Consider the following 25096-nt stretch of genomic DNA (forward strand, 5'->3'; position numbering starts at 1 on the left):
CTTCAGAAAATAAGTCTGTCTGCTACAGGAATGCCACCTGTACTGTCGGTAGGAAACGCTTTAGAGAGCAGCAGTCTCTGTATGATTGGGTTTTTCTGAACTTCTCCAGGAGGCAGGTTTAGTCTCAAATGAGGCATTAAATTGCTCCCTAAAAACTCCAAAAACCTGCCTTCACAATCTGTCTCTTTCTATTAGTGATGGAGTCCAACATGGAAATGTGGTTGGCTGAAAGGTGGAAGAGGGTTATGGGAGATGCTTTCAGGGAACTTGTAGTGAAGGCCCTTTTTTTACTTGCTCTTCAGGTCATGCCTCAGTCACAGCTGCCCTTATGGGTGGATTTGGGCTGTCTGCGAGCAAGAAGCAGGCAATTCTGTATGGGACATGCAGGTGGCCTGCAGGAAAATCAAAGTCGTAGATTGCTAGGTGAGGCAGTAGAAAGAAACTGTTCATGCACATTTTTTCTTTGTGTATGCAAGGGTAAAGTAGGGACAAAGTAGTTGAGATCCAGGCCTGTCGTAAGGATTTTTTTATTTATTTTAATCCTCCCGAAACCCTGGGCACTGGTTATGGAGCCTGTTAGTGCTCCTTACTTGCAGCCTGGCTGTCAAAAATGAAGAAATTAGACAATCTGGGTGTAGTTTGTGTGGACATTCTATGGGCTTACCTATCATGTGGACATACCGTGCGTGCAGCATCTACGCGCAGCCAGTAAAAACCAGTGCATGCACCTTATTACAATGTGGCGTAGAGGCAACCTTACAACAGCATCAACCGTATGTCATAAGTGCGTGTAACTTACATTATCCTTACTTATTCAAGAGGCACTTACTACACAGATGACAATTGCTCAAAGAGGCTACAATGATGTATTCCTGTCTTCAGCTCCCTCTACAACATTGGATTTATGTTTTTAGAATTTGATTTGACCAGAAGAACCTCATTGATTTAGGTAAGTTTTTAGAATGGGGCTTTCTCGTTCATCATTTCCTTGCAGCACTGTGGGTGCAGCTGACAGGGAACCTGACATTTCTCTATAGAATAATATTAACACAAAATAATTTATTCATTGACTGCAAGGTGTCCAGATTCTTTCACCTGCAAAAACCAATGGAGGAAAAACTCATAGATTTCACAAAATCTTTTTTTCCTTCACTTTCAGTGTTACCATAGCGACATATTCTAAAGCACTCAAGTCATCAGCCGGCAAAGACCTTCCTTGCCATTACCCATGCTTTGCTGTTTTTTAAACTTTAGAAATAAAAGTATCTAGATTAATAAATGTGCAAGTATTTATTAAATTTTTCCAATTGTTTTTCCGCATTAGTTGATGTTAGGTGTACTTTGCTTCTGGTAGTAGTTAAACATTCCTTGTCTTCACAATGTTTGCATTCATGCCTTGCAAAGAGTCTTTATTTTTGGTCTCTGTGAAGTTCCTTCTCATGTTTTCATCCCTCCTTCCTGCCTTGTTCGCTGAGCCCACATCTGTGTGAACTGTTGACTGCTGACCTCATAAGTAAGAGGATTCCACTCTTAACAGTGTCAGATAAAATCACGCTGCAGCCTACAGTATTGAGCTTAGATATTAATCACATTTCAGCTGTAAAGAGTACTGTATGTGATGTACATCCAATAATTATAAGCTTCTCTATAATTTTTGGTTCGCTACATACAGCGTTATTTTTAGAATTTTATTTTGGAAGCGTAATGCTTGATTAAACATATGTGACTGTGTGTGTTAATCTTACCGAAAGGCCAAAGAGAAGTTTGTTTCCCCCTTTTTGGCTTCCGAAATAGCAGTGTAATGAAAAACACAGAGACTAGGCTGGTAATCCTTAACAACAGTCACGCAATCCCCGATTTGTGAAGTTGGATGTGCTGCATTGTAAACAGATCCAGGCAGCATCCCATGGTAGCAAACACCAAAAAGTTCTATTAAACTGTGCAAGGTCATTGCCCTTAAAAGGATTTTTTTCCCCTCTTGTTTGTTGAGACCAAATGCTCTCTTAAAACTGGAATATACAGAGAAACAATACAAGTTCAGAATGATAAGACAGCCTTGATAAGAGAGGCCATTTTTGTCCACTTTGTATCGATAAAGTTAAAATTAAATGTCACATTTGCACAGAGGGGAAAAAAACCCTAGCTGTGCTACTTTTCTTTCTGTCAAGAAGTTATAGCAGTTTGGGATTGGTTTTCGTTAAAAAGAATTACTCTTTGCCAACATGACCCTTGGGTGAACTGTTTCTGGAGAAAAATGCACTTCACCTCAAGTGAGCGGTGGAGATTATTTTCAGCTGCGGTTCTGCCATTATGCATTGGGTTTAATTTGTTTTGTTGATGTTCATCTAAAGCCAAGGAGGGGCGAGCCGACGCCTGTGTGTTTTTGTATGTTACGGTCTCAGTATCCCGGCAGAAAGAGCTGCTGTTCCTGTTAGTGGTTTGACACTCTGACTCACCAAATCTGATCCTTCCTAAAGGAATGGCTGTTGCTGTTCCGTTTACACTCTGGTCTACACACAAACACGCACACTTGCACATACACACACACATATGCGCACAGCCCTTCAATCTCTCACACTGTCTGCCTCACACCCTCTGCTACATATAAATAAACCTCCGCCAATCTCCCATTATTCATTCCCACCCGCTCTTGTCATCTGTCAACCCAATCTTCCCTTTGCACTTTAATTTCAGCACCCTTCCCTCAGCATTTGTAATCAATGTTATTTATTGTGATAGAGATTAACCCGGCTTAATCGACACAACCCACCCACCCAGAGAGAAACTCTAAACGTGCCTGTCTCTATTAAGCGCCTCCTAATAAAAATTCCAAGTGAAAGTTGATGAGTGGAGCAACTCAAAGGGCGCATCACAGCAGAATGATGAGATTTTTTTATTTTATTTTTTTTTTCAAGCAAAGCTGCTATTGATTTGATCCTGAATGCACAGCTGTGCAAATCTACTGTTGGTGCACATGCTGGTCATTGATTGGGAAATTAAAACCCCAAGTGGTGTTGGGTTAGGGTGCAAAACCATGGCTGATTGTAATCCCTTTCTTTCTAGAACCTGTTTTACTGTCGTTGTTATTTCAGAAATAAATAAACCTCTGCAACTTGGGAGAGAAGATTCTCACTCGTGGTAGGATCTTGAGGATTTCACTGCCTGTTGGAAGCTTAGGCCAGTCTCCTAGGATGATTGAAAAACACTTGCCCCCCAACACACGCATGAATTTATAAAAGTGTAATACATATGTGTGAGCCAAGACCACTTCTCGCTGACAGTGATTATAACCCTAAGGAATACCTCCCACATGTGGCCTCACACAGTTATCAAGAGCCGCATGCCATGCTATCCAACCTCTTGATCCTTGGTCTGCCATCGCCATGGTAACAATCAGCTTTTTACACCCCACCAACACCAGCTCTACCTCATCCCTCCCTCCAATCAGATGGGACTTGTCAGGAGCTGTTCAAGATGTGGATTGCCAGGCCACAAGCCCAGCAGGTCTCCTACAGATGTAGAATAGAATCAATCAAGGAAATGGACTGGCTCGACCAGGTGCCACTTATTATGAGCATTACTTCCTTTGCCCTCTCACATATGAATTTGTGCAGCGAAATACTCATTTGTACCTGTTGCTTTCAGTGTATGCTTCTTTTTCACTGATGAAAAAGCACAGGAAAAATCTATTGTTTGCAAGGTGCAATGATCAGCTGCAACATTAAATATTCAGTTAGGTCTTGTGGGATAAGGAAGCACTTAAGTCCTAAATGAGGCCATTGTAAAATCATCTTTTGTCTTTTTCATGCAACCAATAAAGACACCAAAGGTTCACGTTGACATTTTTTCTTTCCTCGTCGTGGAGCCAAGGTTTAATAAATTTATGGGTCAAATTGAAACTATTGGATTACATTGAAAGGACTTTGTTTCAATTATTAGTTATTGACAAACAAAAGAGAACAGAAATGAATATTAGTAAATTAAAAGATGGAAAAATTGGTAATGAGTCTGGACTGATAAATAGAATGAACAGTTTGAAACTAAAATGTGAATGGATTTGCCATTAATTCTTGTTTACTTGTTTGAAGTCATATTTATGTATCTTGCAAGAAATAAAAGTATTCTGGAAAACTTCACCTGTGCTGTTCAGTACCCCGGTTTTTATCTCTGAGATACACTGGTTGAAGTTTTTACTAAAGATGCCCCGAAACGATTTTAGGCCTGTGAATTGGATCGTTCAGATGATCCCCTGATTTGGCTGCATAGGAAAAATAGAACATCACCCCCCCCTGCAAATGTCCCACCTTTATATTTTCAAAAATCAGGGCCAATCCTCCTTGTAGTTTTAGGTGCTGTGACCCAGCGTTTTGGCCTCATCAAAGTCACTCAGACATTTGCCATTGACCTTTTTCTCTTAATGCTGCCAAAATGTTAACTTCAAGGGCTGACCTCCTCTTTTCTGCTTGATATGTCCCATTTCTTTGCAAATGCCACTGTAATAATAATCAATATGCTTAATCGTTCTGCAGTGTGGTGTAAGTCATTTTAAAAACTGCAGTATATTACAGATTACTTGTTATTGTGGTTCAAAAGCAATCCCTCACCTTGCAATATTACTCTGTCAACATCTTCTACGTGATTCCTCTATTACTTTTAAGTTACTGTCTTCAAGTAAAAAAAACAGAAAACGTAGAATAATATTGTTTTACTTCGGTGAAAGCTCTAAAAGCACAATAGAGGAGCAGCCTTCAGCTGTAGTCAGTTTAGTCCATTAAAATAAAATATAGTGTACCTTTCAAAAAAAAAAAAGGAAAATGGACCAAACAGAACCTGAGGTTTGTGTGTCTAAGCTTTTCACATCTTCTAAAGCATAATGAGAAGATCTAAAGCATCAATCTTTTTTTTCTTATGAAAAGAGGCACCTTTACAACTTTATCATTAGAAATGTATATTCATTCATTCATTCATTGGAATACAAAAGCTGTACAACACACCCTTAACAGAAATAAATAACAGATGTGTAGGGATGCATCGATACACTTTCTTCCCGATGTGGGTTCAACCTCAATATTTGGATATTTTTGGCTCAATATATGATTTGGGTATTACAAAACAACTACAACAAAGCAAAAAAAAAAAAAAAATTTACTAATAGTCAAATAACAGTGTAAGACAGACCTTTCAAATGGCTCACACTAAGACTGGTAATGTAAAGAACAAAAAACAAAAAATCCTTCTTATATTTACTGTATGACACTTTCAATATATAAACATACCGGATGCAACGATTCATTGTAACAGGATTTGAGTTTAAATCGAGAATTGTCACATCCCTATTATTTAGCTGATGTTTAGCAGTACACTTTTCTTTGAACATTCTATATAAAGTTATTACTTTAATATGTGAAATGTTTTGAGATGGCCTTGCAGGAAATGTTAGTTTTATTTGTTGTTGGAGTTGGCCCAAATGAAAGCGTCCACTATATCAGATCTACAGACATCCCTTGAAATGCAAGTGCACACTAAATAAAAATGCCTTAGAAACAGCAAACAAGGAGGAGTTTTTGGTTTACTCTGTTGCTTTTACATAACTACCTAATAAAAGAATATTAGAGAAAACATAGTAGGTCCCCTTTAGAAGTGGGTCTCATTAGTCTCACAGGGCTGGAGGCGCATACCTGGTTCAAATCCATGTAGGGACATTGGAGTTTTTCCCACAGCGTTCCTTCTTCCTTCTTTAGTCCATGCATGTGCGTGTTAGTGAAAGTTACAGAAATGAAACATGACGCTTTCTGAAATGCTGCCTTCCCCCTGATTTTTCTGAAGAGATGCCCCGGGATATTGTTACGTGCTTTACTGAAAAGCAGTAAATTAGCAGAGGAAAGCAAAGGAAACGAGGTTGGATGGTAACGCCTCTGCGAGACTTTCCTGGGATGTTCTGCTTCCCCAAAGAACTGTTCTTTTGGGGGATCGAGAGAAAAAAGTCTTTGATGTAACGTGCTTGCAAAGTGGTGGAAGTGCCGTTCTGATATTTGTTGGGCCCTTAGAGAAAAAAGTTGTAAATAAGAATATTTTGAACTCCTCCATCTCGTGCTTTTCATACATCGCTTCCTTTGAGAAACAGTTTAGCAGTTTTTCTAATGTGCATAATATATTGACTCATCCCATTTTAAAATTGCAACCCTTTTTTTTCTTGCACAGCATAAAACAACTGTAAAGCCATCATGGTGTCAGCACTTCCCTCCATAATCTTGTGTCTAAAGGAGCCAGCTGGTGGGCTGTTCTTCATAGGCAGGCGGGCCTTTGCCTGTGCAAATCCACAAACTGATGCATCAACGCCACAGTTGTAAGCTGTATCGTTTAGCCTTTTGTCATCGCATCAACAATTCTTCCGCCTAAGATATTACTGCCAGCAAGCAAACCAAAGGGATGGAGGCACTGACGAGTCAAGCAGCCACCCGCTGAAGCCCTTGTAGGAGAGCATTTCTTTAATTAGTTTCAAGATGGCAGGGGTGATCTTGACATCAGCAGCTTGGGAAGTTGAGCGCTGTCTTTCCTGCCTTCTGTTGTTTGTCTAATACTGGGCAAGAACAAAGAGGCTCACATTTCCCTCATCTGACTGTACTATCCGTTCGATTGGGTTCTAACTGGGGGTGCCTGCGGCTCCGGTACAACAGATAGAACTAAATCGGATCTTGTAATTAAAATAATGTACAAAGTTCCAGCTGGAAGTATGCTTAATGAAAACAATTAAAGGATTTATCCACCTGGATATATCCCTTGTCTATTTTTATCTGCTTATCAATTCCTTCTGTTTTATTTCATCTTCTGTTCTTTGTACAACAAAGGCGTTTGAAGCTGATAGACTCCAAGGTGGCATGGCGGGTGTGGAGAATAAGGTTTGATCTAGGGTGGCAGGCACTTATCAAGAGTGTTGTGATACCAAGAGGCTCAGTAACCTCCTCAGAGATTTGTCTGTTTCCCTTCACTCCCCCTTATATTCTCCACTCGCTCTGACTTCCCTTTCAAACCATTAAGCCCCGTATTAAAGATTCATATGCACCTGAGGTGTATTCAGAACACACTCTGCCCCTGCTGCTCACTTGCTCCTTGCTCAGTCTGCCCTTTCTGCCTTTTCACCTCACCCACAGCCTCCCTCCCTTGTATCAGTGCCTCCTCACTAATAAGGATACTTAGAGTAAATCCTCCCAACTCCAGTTTCCATAGCGGATTAGTGCTCTCACCGTCTACAGATAAAACAATTGGTTGTGTTGGACAAAACAAAAGGCTTTCTTGTTGGCGATGTGCTGTTTTGGCTCCTTGAGCGTGTTTTCAGTCTTTCTCACCTCTCATGAATGATTTCGAAATTCATCCTCTTTCTGCTTTACCTCTCATGCTGTTCTTTTCTTTTTGCCTTGAGCCCTTATTTCTCATTACCAGACTGGTGCCCCTCCAACCACTTAAGCATTTGTTTTCCACTAAAGAAATTCCAAAGTGTGACTGAAGCTGATGTCGTCTTTTAGACTGAACACTGTGTCTAACAGTCGTTTCTGTCCAAGCTAAGACAAGTGAATACGGGGCCAAGTGAACGTCTGTTGTCCTTAAAAAGTGGATTTCCTCACAAGACCCCAACAAACAAGGCAACAAAGTTCATGTAAATGATAAATAGTTAATCCAGCTCTTTATTCCTCTCTGTCTTACCCCTCTCTGTCACACATAGAAATGAGGCAGCTCACACTAGCCCCATCGGAGTCTTCCAGCAATTAGGCAAGTGCCAGAAAAACACATTAATCTAGCTGTTATATCTTGCCTTGTTAATTTATAGTTTGGTTGGGAAAGCTTATTCATTAATTGGCTGTGTTGGATGACACACAGTGAAATTACATTTGCATAGATCATTTTAAAATTGCCATCGAGCATCCTGCTGGGAGCTATGCTGAAAATAAACTCCTTTGGTTTTAAGTGTTTGCATGTTTGATGGGAGTCTAGTGATGAGAGAAAGCAGGCGTGGAAAAAAAAGGTATTTTCTCAGAGAAGTGTGGAGACTTTGGGGTGTTTTTTTTAAGCTGTAACTGTCTTGACCCTAGTCTCCATGCAAGTGGAGAAATTGGCTGTACTCAGCAGACCAGGGCGGAGATGGTAAGTGGTGGCGGGGGGCACAGTGGATGGCTGAGCGGCCACGCAAGCAGTGGGAGAGAGAAGGGTCAATTCCAGAAGAACTCTCAAGTTTCATTTCAAAAATTGAATCGTCAATTTCTATTCAGTCGACCACTCTGCAGGATTGGAAATGAATGAACGTCAAAGCTGTGGTTGTCTTGGAAATAGGGGTAAGCTCTGGAGTGAATTCAAAGGCGACGGTTAAGGTTGGGCTGGGAGAGACGAGTGGATAAGCAGCAGAGGGGAAAGAAAGGTGAACAGGAATCAAAGGGAAATTGAACACGGGCCTTGACCTTGGCATGCTCAGTATAGCGATGGCCTAACTGATAATTCCCTGAACTCAAGATACGCAGACTGACAACTTTGTTGGGAACTAATCTAAAAGAGGGACATCTTGAATTCCCTGTGGAGAAAAAGACTGAACAGTAGTTTGTTTCATACTCAAACTTAATGTGGAGCACAATTTATGACTCTTTTACATGATATGTTCAAGGGTATACACATCTTTTTATACACGTATAGGTCTGAAAGCCTTTCCTCACCAGAGTCCAGACCTTGTTCATCAATATCGCAGACGACTGCATAATGAAATGGTGACAGGTATGCAGGGCATAAACGATAAAGTGACATCTTTACAGATGCATTGTAGAACTTTTTGCTGATCTCAGTCAAACTGCAAAGTTACCTTCCACATCTTTTCTTATCCAGCCATGTGCAGCCTAATTAAAGCATATTTTACTTGCCGCTTTCAGCTAATATCTTTGACCTTTGCAGATTTGCAATTGATTAAAAATTGTGATCCCAAAAGGACTAAAAAATTAATTGAAAACGAAAGATAAAACACAATCATAGTTGTCTTCCAGGTGAGAAATTCTGTCTCTGTGATGGAGTGCTGACCTGCCCAGGATGTAATCTGCCCCTTTCCTGATTGCAACCTACATAAGCTCTTGCTCCACTGAAGAGGAAAACGGAAATGTAGAAAATGGACAGATGGATAAAAATACATTCATATTCAACTTATCTTAAAAATTACACCTGTGGTGAAGGGGTCAAACGGCTTTAGTTTTTAAACTTGCTGTGCAGTTCCTGCACATACACAAATTAGCATTGTTATACTGCAGCCTTTATCGCATTACACACAGGAATAATTAATCCAAAAAGCACTAGGTTAATTGCTCTAAATATTGCAGTGTATTAGTGGTTTTAATATGGGGTTTGTGGTATTTATGCACAGTTAGGAGTCGTAATGCATACCAGTTAAGGATATGCAGAATTGCTTTAAGTAATTTCTGTTTGATATAAATTTTGCATGTGTAATTATTTTAGGAGAAAGAAATACAAAGACTTTTTGAACTAAGTTGTTTTTCAAACTAATTATTTGGTATGAGAAGTGTCATTTTGCGGTTTTCTTTATTTTAAAGATATAAGATATGGAAATTTTACGTAGAATTCTTTTATAAAACTCAATATGTTGGAGTATTTATTACAACTGTCCAAATGATTGTGTGTAAACTTCAATATGATATTAGTGCTGCCCATTTCTTTCTGTAGTTCTAAACCAATTTTCAGTATTGCACCAGTAAATTTTAGATTTAAATCTTGTGTAAATATTTTGTTGCATACAAGCCTCGTCATTCTGCCACAAGCTTTCAAGCACCTTTGTGCCTGTACTAAAATCAGAATGTGCCGGTTTGAGAAATCATGGAGTGGGGGTGGGGTAGAGTGGCTCTTAGAGTGGCACCAGTGGTGATCATCTCTATGATTTCAAACCTAATTAACCTCGGCGTTGCGCCACACTTCAGCTGAACGGATAACAGCAACTGCCGTTTTGCGGTCTCCTATGAGAAATGTTGGGATGATGGCTGGAGTAAGAGGAGGAAAAGGCAGGGTCTGAGACAGATGGAAACTTGAGGCATCACTAACATCTCTCACATTGAATCTTTTTCTTGGCAGTTGGTTTCGAACAATCTGAAGAAATCGAATGTGCAAGTTACCAAAACCCATTTACTTTTTGTCCTACAGTGACTAATAGCGTTATGTTTTTTTTTTTTTGTTTGTTTTTAACAAAACAGGAGTGGTTATTACTGTGTGTGTGTTGTTTTCTTTTTGGAGTATAAGTCGCTTTTCTCAAATAGGCTCACATTTTTGTTATTTTCTGACAAACAGTCGCTGGAAAACACTGTGTGTGTATCAATATTTTCTACCAATAGCAATGCAGATGAAGATGCACTGGCCTTGGCAAAGTTGTTGAAAAGCAACACAGACAATAAGGAATTAAATGAATTTTGCTGATTTAAAGTTTTTTTTTATAGAGTTTAGTTGACTTGTTAGCATATTCTTTCTGCTTTAGTTGTCTGAATAATTGTTCATATGTTGGGCTAATGTACTAGATCCTATGTTTCATGAAGCTAAACACGGTTAGGGAAGTGAAGCGTGCATATTTTCAGTCTATTATTATCTAGTCAATTATCATGATTTGCCTTTCAAAATGAAATGTCTGTTCTTCTTCCTTTATTTTGTTGAATAATTTTTCTCAAAATTGGGATTTTCATTTCAGGGTTTTTTCCCCCTTTACTATGCATTTTTTGGCATCTGCAAGTTATACTCCGAAGCAACTTATAGTCCAAAATATGGTTAATTATTTTTCCAAATGCAAATATATCTGGTTGATCATGTTTTTAAGAAATAAATATTTATTATAGCCCTTTAAGTTAGAAAACTGTGACTGGTGTTTTCGTTTTGCTGAATAACCTTGCCCTTGGCTATGAGAGTCAGAAAAAAAATATGAAACAAACATTCAGTTGTCCCTCACTCTGTCTTCCCCGGAGTCCTGACTCAGACTGTCTGCCATTCCGTCTGTTTGCAGTTGGGGAACACCAAATTGTCGACTCCACCATCTCCAGTGTCGGCAGGGAATGTTTGAGCTCTCACAGGGCCTCGTGTTCTGTTCCCGCAGCTCAACCAAGAGTTTAAAAATACTTCAGCTTTGTCGTTTCTTATGCAAAGAGATCCATGACAGCAGACTGATCTGTGACAGAGGGCTGTAGTATGTCTTGCCTCAGTGTGCCAATTTCTTTTACATTTTCCATGCAAAAACTTTCTCACAGTTTCCATGTTTTCTCACCGTCTTCATTCTTCTCTGCCTTTCTTTCACCTCTTTTTCCCTCCTCCATCATGCTGTCTGTCCGTTCATCTCATTTAAGTCAGTGACATTTGATGTAAGGCGGCACGCGCCTTGAGAGCTCACAGCCATTGGCTCATAAAAACACACATGAGGATGGAGGACTCGATGCGGAGGGAAAGGTCAGGCTTACGCTTTGAGAGCCTAATCACCCACTCGCACTGAGTGGCCTGCCCGCTCAGTCACACTTGATTGAGAGTGCATGTGTGCGTTCGGGAAGTGTTATCTCATATGTGACTTGGTTTATGTAAGCAAACGGCGTACAGTGTTGTGGGGTAGATTGCAGCTCGAGAGAGGCGATTTGCTTTCTAAAGTGTATTTAATTTCCAGAGCGGAGAGCATAAGATAAGCAGGTGACCGCTTTAGGTCAGGTAACATTTAGGTCAGGAAATGCGCACGCAAACATAATCACAATCCTTGTGCCCAGGAAAAAGTGGTGTAATCAGAAGCCCTGTCGGGGGGAACTGTGCAGCTTTTGCAGGGTCATTAACTTCTCCCTGAGCGTTTTTTTTAGAAGGGGAATTGGGTAAGACGAGTGGACCACCCTCATCTAAAAACTCCTTTAATACAGCCTTTATGCTGCTCCGTTTTTGCAATAAGTGATTGTGCACTTGTAAGCATGTATATGTGGCTCTCGTCTATGGTCTGTGCTCATTCCCTCATTAGAGGTCCTTGCGTGTTCCCTTTTGCTTGGAGCAGTTGAAGCAGAACAGTGCTGCTGGGATTAAGTATTAAAGAGCCTCAGCTGCTTTGGGGCTCCTGTTGTTCGGCTTTGGGCCACCAAGGCCCGATAATGGTGTTTGTTTAGCCATTAGTCAAGCCCTGCTTAGCAGCACTCTCCCCTCCAGCTACAGCAACACTGATAGATGATGGATCCAGATTGCAAAGATCACCAGACTAAGTTTGTGGAGTGGTTTCACTGGCATCAGGAACATTTCTTCAAAGCTTGTTGCACTAACGATATGTGGGAAACCCATACTTTTGAGTTTTTATAAAGACTGGTCATTTCTTCACTTATCTAACAAAATACCAAGAGGGCATTCTATGTGTCTTCTTGCATTCTATATAAAAGTGCTACTATATTCTGAAAGAAATTGACTTTTATGATGTGTTTTTGCAGCTACCGTAATTCAGCATTTATCTTTAAAGCCTCAAACCTAAATATCCTTTCATATGGAGATTTGGCAAATCTCTATGACACTAATAAGTGCTGTTAGTCATCAATGAAAGATGAAAACCTTAAGAAACCACTGCAGTCATCTCTTGATCTATTGTAAAAGTGTTCTCAGTGGTCCTTTAATTATGATTTTCTAGCTAAAATCAAAAACTTGTGTGTTGTTTTTTTTAGGACATTGTTTCTGCAGAGCGGCAGGAGTTCATGAGAAATTTTCCTCTGAGTTGTAGGCAGGACTGTTGGACTGTAAGCCACCCCCATCATCCATCTTTTTACACACTCTCCCTCTAGCCCCTCACAACCTCCACTTAACATTAGCAGTAGAACAAAAACTTCGAGTAATATTGGAGCTATTCAGGTGTACAGTTTTGATCCAGATTCCAGCTCAGACGAGGAAAACAAAGTCGTACATGGATCTATTTGTCTGCAAGTGGATTCATCAGAATGGAGCAAAGCAGGAAGTGTTTAAGAATAAAGAAATACTCAGAAATGCAATTTTAGGCATATTTGTCTTTATATTTGTCCCCCATCATCAGAAAAAGTCTACAAGAACACGATTAAAATAGAAAAAACACAAATATTCAGTGGATTGGATATTTAACAAGGCTCGGTTTATATATATTCCTCATAATGAAAGCACTTTTTCACTATTCACACTTTGGCTCCACTTGAGAAATGACAGACACCTGCCAGCTTGCACAATGGATGCATTGAAAACCAGCCAGTGTTGTGGGATTGCCCTTCTTCTGGTCTTGTTTTTCCTCTTCTCTTGCCCTTTCACTTGCCAAACACTACAGCCATAGCTCTTTTCTAATGCCACCACATCTGTGTTTAATTTTAGGCACAATACACACTTGTTTTAATTGTGGGGTTGTAACATTTTTTTTTTTCAACTTGCAAACTTTTTAAATTTCTGGTTCAGCAGCTTGACTGTTATTGGCAGCAACATGTACTGTTGTAAGGCACATCTATCAATTGTTCAATGACGTCAATTGCTTTCGCATCAAATTTTTTTCTTATGTCTTTGGAGCAGACATTTCCTTTTTCCAGACTTTAAACTCTGTCTGCACCAGAAGAACTGGAGATATTCCAGATGGCTGCGATGAAACAAGAACTAGTATATGTTGGATGAGATGCTGCCAAAATCTCATGGCTTTTTTACAGCACATTTCATTTTTGTATCAACACCAGCGCCGAATGTGTTTAGACACATCTGCCACATTGACAAAATGCTGCAAAATATGTGATGGCAAATAAAAATGAGTTTTAACTTGCATCTCTTGATAAAGAGCACTTTTTCAATGTATGCTACCCATGAAAGAGAGTAGAATAGAACAAATCACTGCAGTTATTCAGCCAGCGTGGTATTACATGAAGGAATGTGACCTCTTCACTTCCTCAGTCCAAAATCAGTGAACACACCGGAGCATTGAGCAAATTAAAAGAGGTGAGGAAGTGAGCAGCTTTAGTTACAGCGCTCAGGAAACAGTGAGAGGGTTGGTTGCCTTTGCTCAGCTGCACCTCAGACAACACTGGGGAATGGAGAGGGACTGTGCCTCTCCTTCAGAGAAACAGTTTGGTGACCTTTGGCTTCAATACACGCCTCTCTAACATCTCAAAATGCAGCTGCCCTGTTTGCACAGACTCAAAGGAACATTATAACCACATTGTTTATGGTAAACTCACAAAAAAGCATTAAAGACCCACACAGATGAAAATCGTGTTCTAGTAGTATTTGTCCAATGATGGAGGAGATAAAAAAATTAAGCATATAAGGCATTTCTAAATATTTCTTTATTCTGTGAATCAGGAACAGAGGACAAAATGCAGTTTGGAAAGCTTTTGTAGGTGTGACATAGAGGCTACGTCAAACCACAAGCTCTCTGCTCCTCTCCATTCTGATGCATCTGGTGCATGAATATTTTATATTTTAGTTTGAAAAATGGTCCTTATTTCTCTCTGGAACAGTGTTCTGAAACCCAAACAAACCGAACCACTTCCACCTGGGTCGTTAACAGCCGAAAAAGATGACCAGTTTGGGGAGGGAGTCACTGGCTCCTCAACCCCCAGCTGAGGACAAAGGACTCTTAACGACCCGAAACAATGTAGGCTAAGTTGACAATACCATCCAGTTTCAGGTCTGACTCCTCCCCCATGAGCGCATATATACCAGCTCTTTTACCAGCTAATTCAGAATTGGAAAAAAAGCCTCTTGTCCATATGACAGCCCTAAACCTACTACTATTATAAATGGTTAAAGTTGTATATCTATATAGCGCTTTTTTACTTTTCCTTAAAAGCCCAAAGCGCTTTACAGTCACAGTGCCATTCACACACACTGATGGCGCCTCTACTCCACCTTTTTACAAGGCATCAACTTGTAACCACCAGGAGCTGTGGGGTTCAGTGTCTTGCCCAAGGACACTTTGACAGATGGAAGGGCAAGGCAGGAAATGAATCTGCGATTTGGGTTCAGAGGTGGACCACTCTGCCTCTAGATCACAGCTTCCCGAATAGCATTTGTTTTTATAAAAAAAAAAAAAAACAGCTTATCTTCTCACTTGTTCTAAATGGAACTCAGTCTGTATATCTGAAAACCTGTAGCGTGTTGTTCAAATTAAAAAAAACAGACACGCTTGATATGTATTAAAGAGACACTTGCTGTACTCACATTTCATAAAGTGCCTGATTTTACGCCTGAAGAAAAAACAAAGTGAGCAGGTTGTCTGTTATGTTGACTAAAGCCTCTAAAACCATAACATGTAGAGATACATGTTATGGTTATGGTAACATAAGAGAGCTGGAGAGTGATCATTCCATGTAAGATTATTCTTCTCCTTGAAAGTGAATGCTGAGCAGCGAGACTAAACCAGATTCCAAGGTACCTTCATGGCTCATTGCTATTTATGCCGGTGAAGTGAAATCATTATAACCAATAAGGTATGTAATGGATTTCTTCCCAACAGTCAGTGAGCCTACGTGTCTTTTTAATTGTGGCTGCATATGTGTTGGAAAAGGCGCCCCGCTGGATGTAAGTGCAGGCTGATGAGAGGGGGATTGCCTAAGGGTGGTACATGGATTAAGAAAGCTGGTATCCAACCAGGGGAAGCAGGGATTAAAGTTTGTGCAGAAAAGATGCTAAAGTATTCCAGAGCAAGACAATGACTTACTACCTTAATTTTATCTTTCTTTAAGGTAGACGGGAGCGATTGAAAAAAGGAATTCCTCACCGTCATCCGTCTAAGTGTCAAAATGAGGTGAACGTTGTGCGCAAACCATTATAAGATGTTTTCACTCCTGACAGATAATTAATGAACATGTGTTTTTCAAATCGGCTGCTTGAAGTCATTCATCAAAAACATTGCAAGCTTAGTATTTAGACTAACTTGATGAGTCAAAAAAATTCTGCGTGTATTTCTTATCCTGTATCCTTTTTTTTTTTTTTAAATATAGCTGGATCACATAGAGATTTTTAGACAAGTAGCTTGTGTATGCATGTCTACAAATGCTTGTGTGTATTAAAGCAATTGTCTGGATGTGTTGGTGACACCCGTCTGAGGATGCATTTTCTCCTCCAAGTAGCTCTTTTCTGGCAGGGCACACCATCTAATTAGGTTCTTCACATCCACCAGCTGTGCCCAAACGGCAAACGGTTACACCACTGGAGAGCGGCATCATCCGGACAGGGATTGGGGGAGGCCAGTTAGAAGTGGGAGATTAGCACACGCCCCTGTCACTGCTGAGAATGACAGGTTGCATTTTGCGCTTTTGTTTGAAAGACAAACAAATATTGAGAGATTTTAGGAGGCACAAAGGTCAGCTGCTAAGATATGCACACGGCAGAAAAGTGTTGCAGTTAGTCTTGGTGCTTGTGCATCCAAGCACATTTAAATGTGCGCCTTCCTCGTGTGGCTTGTGTGTCTGAGCCTGTGGTTTGAGCTCTCACTGCTCAAGTGTCCAGCTGGCAGAAGGGAGATAGCAGGAGCTTTGAAAATGGTGACAGAGCGGTAAACAGACACACAAACAGTCCATCAATCCTAATGAGGAAAAGTGCTGTGCCAAAGGAATGGTGTGTGTCTGCTGGGCTCACACCACCTGACTCCTGGTCATACATCACAACAGACAAACGTACAACACTGAATAGGGGCAAACTTTGTAGACGCACTGAATGCATACACATGTGAGAATTGGGGCACAGTCTTAAGTGGATGTAGTGCAATGCTCTGTTTGGGTCATGAGCCCATTTTAAAGGTGTTCATATTTAGGCCAGACCAGCTGGATCCCACCAAAAATGAGCCAAGCCCATCAATCTACCCACCTGCGCTTGTTACCCTCAATACGTTAGGTTGTGGCTAGTAGGTAACATTCCACATTCAGTCATTTTGCGGTGAAAGAAATACAAGCACTGACAAAAGGGTCATTGTTCAAGTGGGAGCAGAACTGTCATCATCACACAGTCTGCCCTGTGAAGCATTCAAAAAACCCAAAAACGATAGGCCCTCTCTGCTTTGTCAATCTTCCCCTTTATGGCAACAGAAAAATGAAGTGCGAGGTTTTGCCAATTGAATTTCAGCTCCTTGTTAAAGCTCCAAATCCAGTTTCTCATGTAGCTCAATCTCACTTCATCCAGTTTTTTCAGCCTTTGACATTTTGTAGGATAAATGGGGAAGTTTGATTTGAAACATTAACCCTTCTCTGACCCACCCATCCATCTGTCTCCCCCCCCGAGCTGCCCCCCTCCCGGGGACAGGCGAGTAATTTAATTGGAGTTCACTTTTATCATTGCATAGCCGTTTCAGTGGGAGGACATAGCCCTCCCCTTCACATCAGTGACACAGCTGGCATCTACTGAAGAAAGCTCCCCAGTAAAGAAAGTGCTGAATCTGAATGATCACAATGTGGGGTGATGTCTTATTATGTTTTCAGGATAGGATGTCTCTTATTTATTTATTTATTTTATCAGTTTCCCTTCTCTATCTGTTTTAATGAGCACTCATGTTGGCTGAAAACCTGCCAGGTCAGCGGTTGCCGAACTGTTTGCGCGTTTGATCTTATCACGACGCATCCATCTCTCCCCTCCTGCCCTTAATTTTTCCCCTCTTCCTCTCTGATCGCTTACTCCTTCTCTCAGCCACGCTCTCACGCTCCCTCCTAGAGGCAGGGTTGTCCAACAAACATGACGACTGCTGTGCCATGTTTCAGAGCGCTGGCGTCGGAAAAATAACAGATAAAAATGTTTCCAAATAAAAACCCATCAGGTTGGGAGGAATGTGTCCTTGCGGTTGAAGTGGGATCAACACAACAAGTTGCGTTTGTGTGTACAAGTGTGGGTAAAAGTTGTGTGTTTGGGCACTCCTCAATTATGTGTTATTTTCCTCAGCTCGAAGCCACATCTCCTGTCCAGACAGGTTTTGTTTTGTCATGGGTGGCCAGAAGAGATTCTTTTCGTGTTGCATTTTTTTCTTGATGGAGGATATTTATTAAGAAAATTATGATTTAAAATGGCATTTCTGATTTTGTCTTTATTCAGCTCACTGTGTATCGGGAGTAGATGAAAAAAAGCAGCTGGAAAAAGCTTGTAGATGTGACATAGAGTCTATGGCAAGCCAAAAGCTCTCTGCTCTGTTTCATTCTCATGCAGACAAATACATCTTTGTTTTCCTCGTACAATCTGGCATCTACCTCAAAACTGTGGATAGCTCCAATATTGCTCGCCTTTTTTGTTGCACCGCTAATCTTAGGTTGAGGGGTGTGAGGGGCAAGTCTCAGTTTTCTGCTATAATAACAAATATGACGCTATATTCACAACGGCCTCGGAAACACGTTTTTGACGGACCACTTCCAATGAAAATCGATGTAAATTGTCGCAAAGGGCTTATGCTTCCAAAACTCCACTGTTCATGCAAAATTACACAAGTTCTACAACCGTTTTCTGGCTCTACGCGCACAATGTCTGGCCAGTGAATGTCCACTCCAAGTTAAACCAGATTAAACTTTGACTAATCAGGAAATTGGATTTAGTTGTGATGAATAGATGACGTTCCTTTCAATTCACAGAAGTGCCAACCATTTGAAAATGAATCATTGAGGAGAAATTAATAATCGCGGTTAGTGCCTGGCCAGAGTTATGACTCCAAGTCTTTTATATATATCGAACCAAAACTATGAAAGAAAAAGCCTGAAGCAAGATCCACCAGATTTGCACCGCTTTGACATTTCGCACCAAGCCTCCTTCAACTGTAGATGGAAGACCAGCCCTAGTAAACAGTAGCAAAAGAATCAGAAGAAGAAGCCCCTCCCTGCTTGTCCAGTGTGAACACCATGAACTACACTTGCATTCAAGAACATGCTTGGTGTGTGCATAGCCTCATTTGTAACATCACTAGCTCTTAAAGCAAACCTCAAGTTTTCTATCTCAAGCCTTTTCTCTGTCAAAGCTGTTTTATTTTGTAATTGCATGAGTTATTGATCGGTATACTTTACACCCTGGGTGTGTGTGCTTAACTGAGATTTTCTTTTAAATTCTCTCAACCCTCATTATGCTTTAGTATTAGTTTCCATGTAAAGTGTTGACATTGAAAAATATCTTAAAATAGTAGTCAGATGATAAATCCACCAAAAGCCTGTATGGTTTCCTGAAAATGTTTTTTCTTTTTTTGACGAAAATATTGACTAAAAGAGCTCATGACTTTAAGGTGTTGCTAGTGTGGCTCTACATCTTTTCCTCATTTAGAAAACGTTGATCTTTGAACTCACCCATATCTCTGGATGTCAGCAGATAACACGGGCAGGCTCTTTTTTTTTTTCTTTCTTCCTCCTCCTCTCCTACACTATATGAAGTAGCTGTCTGATAAATGATGACTATAAACCCATTGCCTTTTGGTGTTTTCGAGAGAAGACTGCAAAGTCTCAATATAAACTCAATCCTTCTCCATCATAGTTTGATATTTTCAGGTGTGACATAAATGCTTACAAAATGTCATTTTGTGCGATCTCTTCTATATAGAGAATCTGGCAGGACTGCTGGCAGTTGCAAATAAATGAAATATAGAAATCCAATATATGACTCATGTTTTTTGTGAAACACGAGTATTTTATATTCTTTTCATAAATTATAAAGTAGATGATCTTACTAAAAATGCTAATGTGCTTTAAAAATAATAACTTTTTTGGGACTGGTGCTGAAATTACTTTACAAATTATTGAGTTATATTATCTTGCTGACATTTCTGCCTTTTAAGAATAGGAGAAGCAGACAAAACAATTAAAATAGGAGAATTTAAAATCTTTTTTCGTTATAAAGCTTTAGTGACTGCAACAGTTTCTGTTTTTGATGGTTCCTTGGTTTGGTGCACGTGCTTATTCAGCAATTCTACAGTTGTCTCTGCTCAAGTGATGGAAGTTGTACTTAATTAGGATCATATGAAAATTCTTCAGGAAAAAAAAAGTTTTTTTTTTTCATTTTACATTAAATGTCAATGTGGAATGTATTGGATTTGTGGTCATTTCTACACTTGCATCAAGCCTTCCTTATTCAATTGTCTTGTATTTCACAGGAACACATTTTTCATATGTGCCAGCTTCATTAACACATGATGTGTTCCATCATTATTTATTTTCTCAGGCCATTTGAGGCCTCATTAGCTGAAGGTTGATGTAGCATGCCGCATCTAAATTTAGCATCTTTTAATTTATTTTTTTTCCCACAGAATTGTCAATTGGATAACATGCCCAGCCCCTTGCAGAAGCTTTCATACATATGGTCACGAGAGAGATAGTCAAAAGGCAAATCAAAGAAAAGTTTCTCTGTTCACTTGTGTAACCAGGTCACTATCCTCAGATTGGCAAGCGTAGATCAATATTAATCAAAGGTATATAAGGTTAGGAAGTAAACAAGTGATTAAAACGTAATCTTAGTAACTAATATTGAAAAATGATCTGGGAGGATATACAATAAAATACATTTTTTTTGGTAGTTTTCTTCTTTAGATCATGGCATGATTGTAGAATTTAAATGAAGAGGTATTATTATGTTATTTATATTTTCTATTAAAGGATCTATAGCATGCTTTTCTTAAGCCTTTTAGAGTCAACTATATCCATATATACAGTACAGATCAAAGGTTTGGACACACCTTCCCATTCATTTGAATGAGAAGGGGTGTCCAGACTTTTGGTCTGTACTGTATGATAATACATAACCTAAATAATGTTTTTTTTTTTTAATGAAATATTTTCACAGCTAATTTTCCTACCTGCAAGTAAGACTGCTCGATCTCTGAGGCACCGCCTTTTGCCCTGTTTGGGCACCGCCCATTTCATGATGTCAACATAGAGCCGACCTCTGCAGCGTGTCTGCGACTCGCCCACAAAAACAGCATCCAAACTTTTGTAAAGATTAATGTGCATATTGTGTGTATAAATTGGAAGGGTTAAGCTGATCACTGCTAGCCCATCGGATAAAGTGTGTGTCTGTAAGCCTGGGGGCAGTACTGGCGGCGCAGACTCTTCCTGGAAGGGGCTGTTCTCACTTATCTACGTCACAATGTGAGAACCGGCTAGTTTTCGTGGATTGGTGCTCAGAGCGCAGGTTTTTCGAGGAATACTCAGAAATATGTGAATGGATCAAAATACTGCTTTGAGGTATTTTTTGTGAGGAATTATTATAATATATATTACTACACAGTAAAAAATGATTTTGCTAGATATAAGTCTTTTAATGGTGATTGAGGCTTAATTTATTCACACAAAATCTGCTGATTGTGGTAAAGATTGGGTGTTGCTGCCACATGTGTTGATCAATTTAAATAAAAACGTAAGGTCATATGCCATGCCTGATACTTGTCTCTTGAGTTAAACCAGCATATATATCAATGTTTGTTATTCAAAAGGGACCAAATAAGTTTTAACTGGTCTGTTATCAGCCCCAAAACTGCCTCTAAAAATATTTTGCAAGACTTATTGCACCAAGACCAACAGCTGATCCTAAAAACTGTTTTTTAATCAATTTTCACATCTATTTGCATGTGTGCAGTCTGATGCATCTGTTATGCTTTTGCTGACAACAAATTGTTTTTACAAGCCTCTGCAGTTTTTGCAATATTACCTTGAAAAGTCAAGCGCAACATTTATTGTCACCCCTTCAAGCTGAGACTGGTTTTTAACTCTCTGTGGAAATATGCGTTTTGGCACTTTGAAAGTGAAATTACAGCTCACACGGTCCCTTCATTTTGTCCACTTTGTGGCTTTCTCTTATTTATGCCACTGGGTTAAATCTCGATCAGACGCTAACTGCCTCACTTTCATAATTACAGATGGAGAAAGGAAATGCATACATGACTGTTCTGTATAAGCACTGGCAGAAATTTTATTGAGTCATTTCAATTTTTATAGAAAAAAACTTACAGCACTGAACTGAAAAGGGACTGATACATTTATGCATTGAAATTAGGTGGGGTAGGGGACTAAAGCAGAAAATGTAAAAGAAGAAGTCCTTAAGTCGACTGACGGACACATTTTGTAAATTAAACTTTTCCTGTGACCTCCCCTGCCACCCCACTTCCAGGCAAAGCATCTATGATCAGTGATCTTCCAACCAGTAAAGTAGGTTTAGGTTAATAAAAACAGCTTTGGTAAGTTTCATCAGGAGGTTCCAACAGTAAAAGTATTCCTGAGGAGACTTGACTGGCAAGTTGAAGTGAAAAGTATTGGGTTTTTGACAGAAAACGTAGAAAAAAAACACCACATTCAATCACAATTTGTTGCACTGGCAGGACATGAGCAAAAACCACCTGCAGTTCCATATTTACCACAGCTTGGGCAAACAGCAGTGAGCAAGGACTCCGCAGGCTCCTGCTGTTTCCCGTAACATAATGCTGTCTGTATTTTACAACGATACCGTGTGATCGTGTTTTTCTGAGACGGAAATGTGTTGTTCCTGAGTACAATGTGTTTGGAGGTGTTGTTTGAGGGCTACAAAAGTGCAAATGAGGCTGGAGCTGATCCAAGATTTTTAAATAGCTTTCTCTTCGCCACAAATTGAAATTTACTTTAACTCCTGACCCTTAACTTATTTTTTTTATTTTTTTACACCCCCTCAAAGAGGTTAAGTGGTAGATCAGAAAATCCCATCTTGTTCAACATAGTTAATTTCTTTTGTGTTTGTTTTTGTATTTACTGTTCAAAAGAAATTTGACTTTTTTATTGAGTCATAAAGTCTTTTTTTTTCAAACTAAAGTCCAGTGAATATTTTTCTGCTGCATTATTTTGGATTTTTCTGCAGTTTGTTCAAACGTTGTGGAGAATTGTTTTAAAATCTCTCTTAAAATAGATCCTGCTGTCTGTTTTGACAATAATCGTGACTCTGCGGCTACTGAAAGTCCCACTTGAATCATCTTTTGATCTATTTTGAAAGCGTTCCCTGTGGTCTTTTAAATGTGATTATACTATTTTGAGACAATTATTTTAAATTGTCGTTTACCAGGAGTTTCTGCGGCACATTCGAAGTTCATTAAAAATTTGCTTTTTGAGTTGTCAGCGGGACTGCTGTTACAGAGTAACTCCACTTCCCATCATCCATCTGTTTACACGCTCAGATGAGGAAAACGAAGTACATGGATCAATTTGTCTAGAAGCGGATGCATCAGGATGGAATGGAGCAGGGAGCTTGCCGCCCGTATTTTTTCTGCTCTTTTTCAAACGGCATTTTGATTCACAATGATTTTAAAAAAATACTTAGAAATGCAATTTAAAGCTCAATACTGTATGTCTTCAATATATCATTTTCTTTTTAGAAAAATGCCAAAAGAACATGTTAAAACACCAAAAAACAGAATTTCCATCGCAGTGGGTCTTTAAGAATGGACACTTGCAAAATCGAATTTACTGCTTAATGCACTTTAGTCAATGCCACTTTGAAGTTAGTAATTACCAAATGGGAAATTGATCTCTTTATTAATATTTCAACACAAACAACTAACATAACATGTCCTTTGAATTGAATACATTAGTGAAAAATCAGAGGTTGTGTTACCTGAATTACTTCTATTGTGGTTTGTTGTTTATGACATTTAAAGAAAAAATATAATTTTAATCTTGTTTGGATGGCAATTAATCCCCAATGTCTTTTTTGTTTTCACAGAGATGGCATGCTGGGTTTCCTTCCTCCTGTTCTTGTTCTGCCAGTCCACATCACATGCCGACCCCATCAAGGAGTTCCCCACCAAGACTCTCATTAACAATGTGGTTCAAGACCGGCAGACGGGCCGCATCTACCTGGGAGCAGTCAACAACATCTTTCAGCTCGGACCGTCTCTTCAATTTGAGGCCAGCGCAGAGACGGGTCCCAAAGAGGACTCCCCGACCTGCACGCCTCCTGCTTCATCTTGCCACGACACAAGTCCCATGCCCAACACCAACAAGCTCCTGTTGGTCAACCAAAATAATGGTTCCCTCATCGTCTGCGGCAGTCGCTATCGAGGCATTTGCTCCCTCCGCGACTTGTCGAATGTGGGAAAGGAGCTGTATTACACTGACAATAAAGGAGAGAAAACATACGTTGCCAGCATTGAGGATGATGTAAACGTGGTTGGCATCATGTCAAACCACACTAAAGACCAAACCACCTTTGATGTTTTTTTTGTTGGAAAGGGCTACGGAAGCCAGGACAGTGCAATACTCATCAGCACACGAATTCTTCAGGACTTCCAGGACTGGGTTGTGTTTGAAAGCATCAGTGAGCCTGCAGTGGTGCAGACAAAGTCGTACGCTCCCAAATTCATGCACGACTTTCGTTTTGCCTTCGAGGAGGGCGGTTTTATCTATTTCCTATTTTCTCGAACTTTTGACGGTACGGATAACAAAATCCTTACCTTTGTATCGCGTCTTTGCAAAAACGATTCCTATTACTACTCCCACACGGAACTTCAGTTGAACTGTGGAACAAAAAACCAATATAACAAAGTCCAAGCTGCATTTGTGGGTTCTCCAGGAAAATATCTGGCTCAGGAATTAATAGACAAAAATATCATCGGGAATCGGGATGCGATGAGTAAAGTGTTGTTCATGGTGGCAAGTTCGGACGACGATAAATCCGCCCTATGCATGTACCCCCTCGGCTCCATCAATGGGAGGTTGATGGAGATCATCAGTGCATGCTACAGTGACTCTGGGAAGATTTCTAACAAGCCTGCTGTGTATGCACCCTACTTTTCTCCAAAGGATATTGTCTGCAGTTCTAACGTTAGGGTAATGCCTTAATTTTTACTCACTGTGAAATCCATGAAATATGTGTAGAATATGCTCTCAGTAAATGTGGACGTCTGACGTTTTATAGATATACAGATTAGTTAAAAAATGTAAGCAGGTTTTTTAGATGTTTTACTTGATGAAACCCTGAAAATGGAGAGATATTTAAAGGTTAGACTTATTTTTTCTTAAAGATATTAAAGTCACAAATTGTGCTACAACAGATTATTACGGCCATCACAAGAGAAAAGATAAATAAATATGAGTATAGTTGTAAAATTATAGGAAAAATATCAAATTAAAAGGAAAACGTCTAAATCTTACTAAAATAAAATCAA

General features: G+C 39.7%; 1 protein-coding gene across 2 annotated transcripts in view; it reads left to right on the forward strand.

Annotated features, from left to right (window-relative positions):
- plxnb2b (plexin b2b) overlaps positions 1-25096 on the forward strand; it is a 121093-nt gene that overhangs the window by 57870 nt on the left and 38127 nt on the right. For both annotated transcript variants that reach the window (XM_011475918.4, XM_020703861.3), the window contains one exon: positions 23653-24758. In XM_011475918.4, coding sequence (XP_011474220.1) covers positions 23655-24758 — 1104 coding nt within the window. In that variant the 5' untranslated portion in view covers positions 23653-23654. The remainder of the gene's footprint in view (positions 1-23652; positions 24759-25096) is intronic.

This window comes from Oryzias latipes, chromosome 6, assembly GCF_053564925.1.
Source record: "Oryzias latipes strain Hd-rR chromosome 6, Olatipes_Hd-rR_3.1".
NCBI lineage: Eukaryota > Metazoa > Chordata > Actinopteri > Beloniformes > Adrianichthyidae > Oryzias > Oryzias latipes.